The 2617-nt window shown below is 43.8% G+C and overlaps 1 protein-coding gene across 1 annotated transcript in view; it reads right to left on the bottom strand.

The window, feature by feature from the left end:
• Nucleotides 1-2617, bottom strand: part of LOC108298841 — a 16888-nt gene that overhangs the window by 11598 nt on the left and 2673 nt on the right. Inside the window, exons 2-3 of the mRNA XM_017521395.2 lie at nucleotides 1914-2123; nucleotides 638-742 (exon numbers count right to left, since the gene is read on the bottom strand). Of these exons, the coding sequence (XP_017376884.2) occupies nucleotides 638-742; nucleotides 1914-2123 (315 nt within the window). The remainder of the gene's footprint in view (nucleotides 1-637; nucleotides 743-1913; nucleotides 2124-2617) is intronic.

Here is a 2617-nt window from a genome sequence, read left to right as displayed (position 1 = left end):
TCTGTGTTTTTTCTGGAAGGAGGCCTGCCAGATGCCACCATGCTGAAGTTTGGGGCAGAACACAGATAGCCAGGGACTGGGGAGAAGAAACCCAAACACATGATGGGTTAGAAAATGGTGATGTCAAATTGGTTTAATCGGGACTTAGCGATGTCACCGACAGCCTTGCCTATGATTTGAAGATGTTGTTTTCCCGCTTTTACTCTTCTTACCTCCTCTCTTGATGTCCTTAAAGTCAACTTGTCTTAGCTACTCAGTCACCTTGAAACCTGGAAATAAACACTTCTACCTTTATCTTGCTTATAAATTCTGCAGGATCTTATATGGTACAGAGAGGATTCCTGCAAACATGATTTAGCCTCTTGCTGAGAAATACAGGTGGTTCTGTGCTTGTGTCGGGATCATTTGCTGGGATATTAACACTAGTCCCACACCCGCCTTACTGCAGACGTGCAAAAGTTGCTAAACACTTTGGCCTCTGTCTTCCATCTTTAACAAAATGCTAAAATACCCATTGCAATATTCCTAGAAGTATGGGAAGGATGAAATTAAGTTTGAAGAAGAGAGTGTATCATTTCTCAGAAAGGAGACAGGACATTGTTCAGCACTTTCGTGACAGTGAACCTATAGAACTTACCTTCCGTCTTCAGCCGGCAGCCCAGGTAGTAGGCCACTTGACTCATAAGAAGTTTATTTTTGTTGTCTCTGCATTTCTGTTCTTCATCATGATCTTTTCGATCGTCTATAAACAAATTCAGAAGAGGAGGTCACATTAAGAAAATCACACTTCACACAAGACCAAATCAGTGTTCGATCATAGCACAAGGACGTAAAATATTCTCAGTGTAAGAATGTGGTATTCTGATGGGAACGTTCTAATGGTCCGTAGATTAAGTCGCCCTAGAAGTATGTGAGCCTGCTTTTCAGAACTATGGGGCAAAATCTTCCTCATCCGGTAGATCTTAATCACATCCTCTGACCTAAGTCAGTGCAAAAAATTAAAACTTTTTCCCAAAATCCTCAAAAATTGCCCTACTTTCCAGAAGGGTTGCTGCAATACTGATTTATCTAATCATATATCATTGCCAATCAATTGTTAGAGAAATTCATATAGGAGCCTGGACCAAGGGATGAATTCTAACAACCTTTACTGAAAAAAGAATCTGTGGAGCAGGCATGGTGGCTCATGCCTGGAATCCCAGCACCTTAGGAGGCTTAAGCAGGAGATCACTTGATCTCAGGAGCTCAAGACCAGCCTGGCCAACATGGTGAAATTGCGCCTCTACTAAATATACAAAAATTAGCCAGGCGTGGTGGTGCCCACAAGGGATGCCAGCTAATTGGGGAGTTGAGGCACCAGTACCAGGGTACTCCCTGCTCTTGATGGTGTCACTTACGGATACCAAAGGTTCTATTAGGAACAGGGTCCCCTTCCAGCTCCTCACAGTGGGTACTGTGTGCTATCACCGTGTTTCCCCCAGTGCCCCCAGAACACAGCTTTGCCTACTGGGCCTTAGCAGAAACCAGAACCGAATGGAAGTTCAGTAGCATCAGACATTTAGGCCAACAGTCTAGATACTACTTGTCTGCAGGATCTTAGGTGGTACAGAGAGGATTCCTGTAAACATGATTTAGCCTTTTGCTGAGCAAAACAGACGGTTCTGTGCCTGTGTGAGAAGTCAATAGCTGGGATTGTAACCCCAGTCCCACACCCACATTACTGAAGACGTGGAAAAGTTGCTAAATACTTTTGCCACTGTCTTCCATCTTTAACTAAATGTTAACATACCCATTGCTATTTTCTACAAGTATGGGAAGGATGAAACTAATTTTGATGAAGAGAACGGTTAGTTTCTCGAGACAAGACAGGACATCATTCATCACTTTCATGGTGGTCAACATATAGAACTTACTGTATGTCTTCAGCTGGTAGTTCAGGAAGTAGGCCACCTGGCTCATAAGAAGTCTATTTTTGCTGGCTCTGATATTCAGTTTGGTCTCTTCCTGCTGGTAGTAGGAATTCTCGATGGTATTTGGAAAGTTCATCTCTGTCGTCTTCCTGGAACACGTCCTGCAGGATCCCACCATACTGACATTTGGGGCACCACAGGGAGAGCCAGGGACTGGGGAAAAGAAACCCAAACACATGATGGGTTAAAAACTGGAAATCAAATAGTTTTAATCAGGACCAGGGGATGTCAGTAACTCAAATTCTTAACTTACTGTTGAGAAAAACCTGATCCCTCCTCACAGCACTTTAGGGTCCTGAACTGCAAAAACAAGGTTTGCAATGCTTGAGCTGAGAACTGAAGGTGCTGTCTGCATCTCAGACTCTGACAAGAGTGTGGGAGATAGTGGGCAGTGCCCCAGGTAATGGTCTGCTCTTGCAATAACAGAATTAGAAGCTGGGCGTGTCATGGAATCTTAGGAGCCCTTCATTCCATTGCCCAGGGTTTGCTAAAACACAGGCCTCCTGGTCTCACCTGAGGTCACAACAGATGGGGACCATTACTCTATAAGTCACTCGCAGTATTTGTGTACTGTTGTGACAATGTTACAGTCCCATCTCATTCCCAATACATCTAAGCATGTGCCTCATTTTTCAGCTCTTATGTGT

Source organism: Cebus imitator, unplaced genomic scaffold (assembly GCF_001604975.1).
Source record: "Cebus imitator isolate Cc_AM_T3 unplaced genomic scaffold, Cebus_imitator-1.0 Scaffold1130, whole genome shotgun sequence".
Lineage (NCBI taxonomy): Eukaryota > Metazoa > Chordata > Mammalia > Primates > Cebidae > Cebus > Cebus imitator.
The sequence above is the reverse complement of the archived record's forward strand: the minus strand, read 5'-3'. Positions and strand labels throughout refer to the sequence as shown.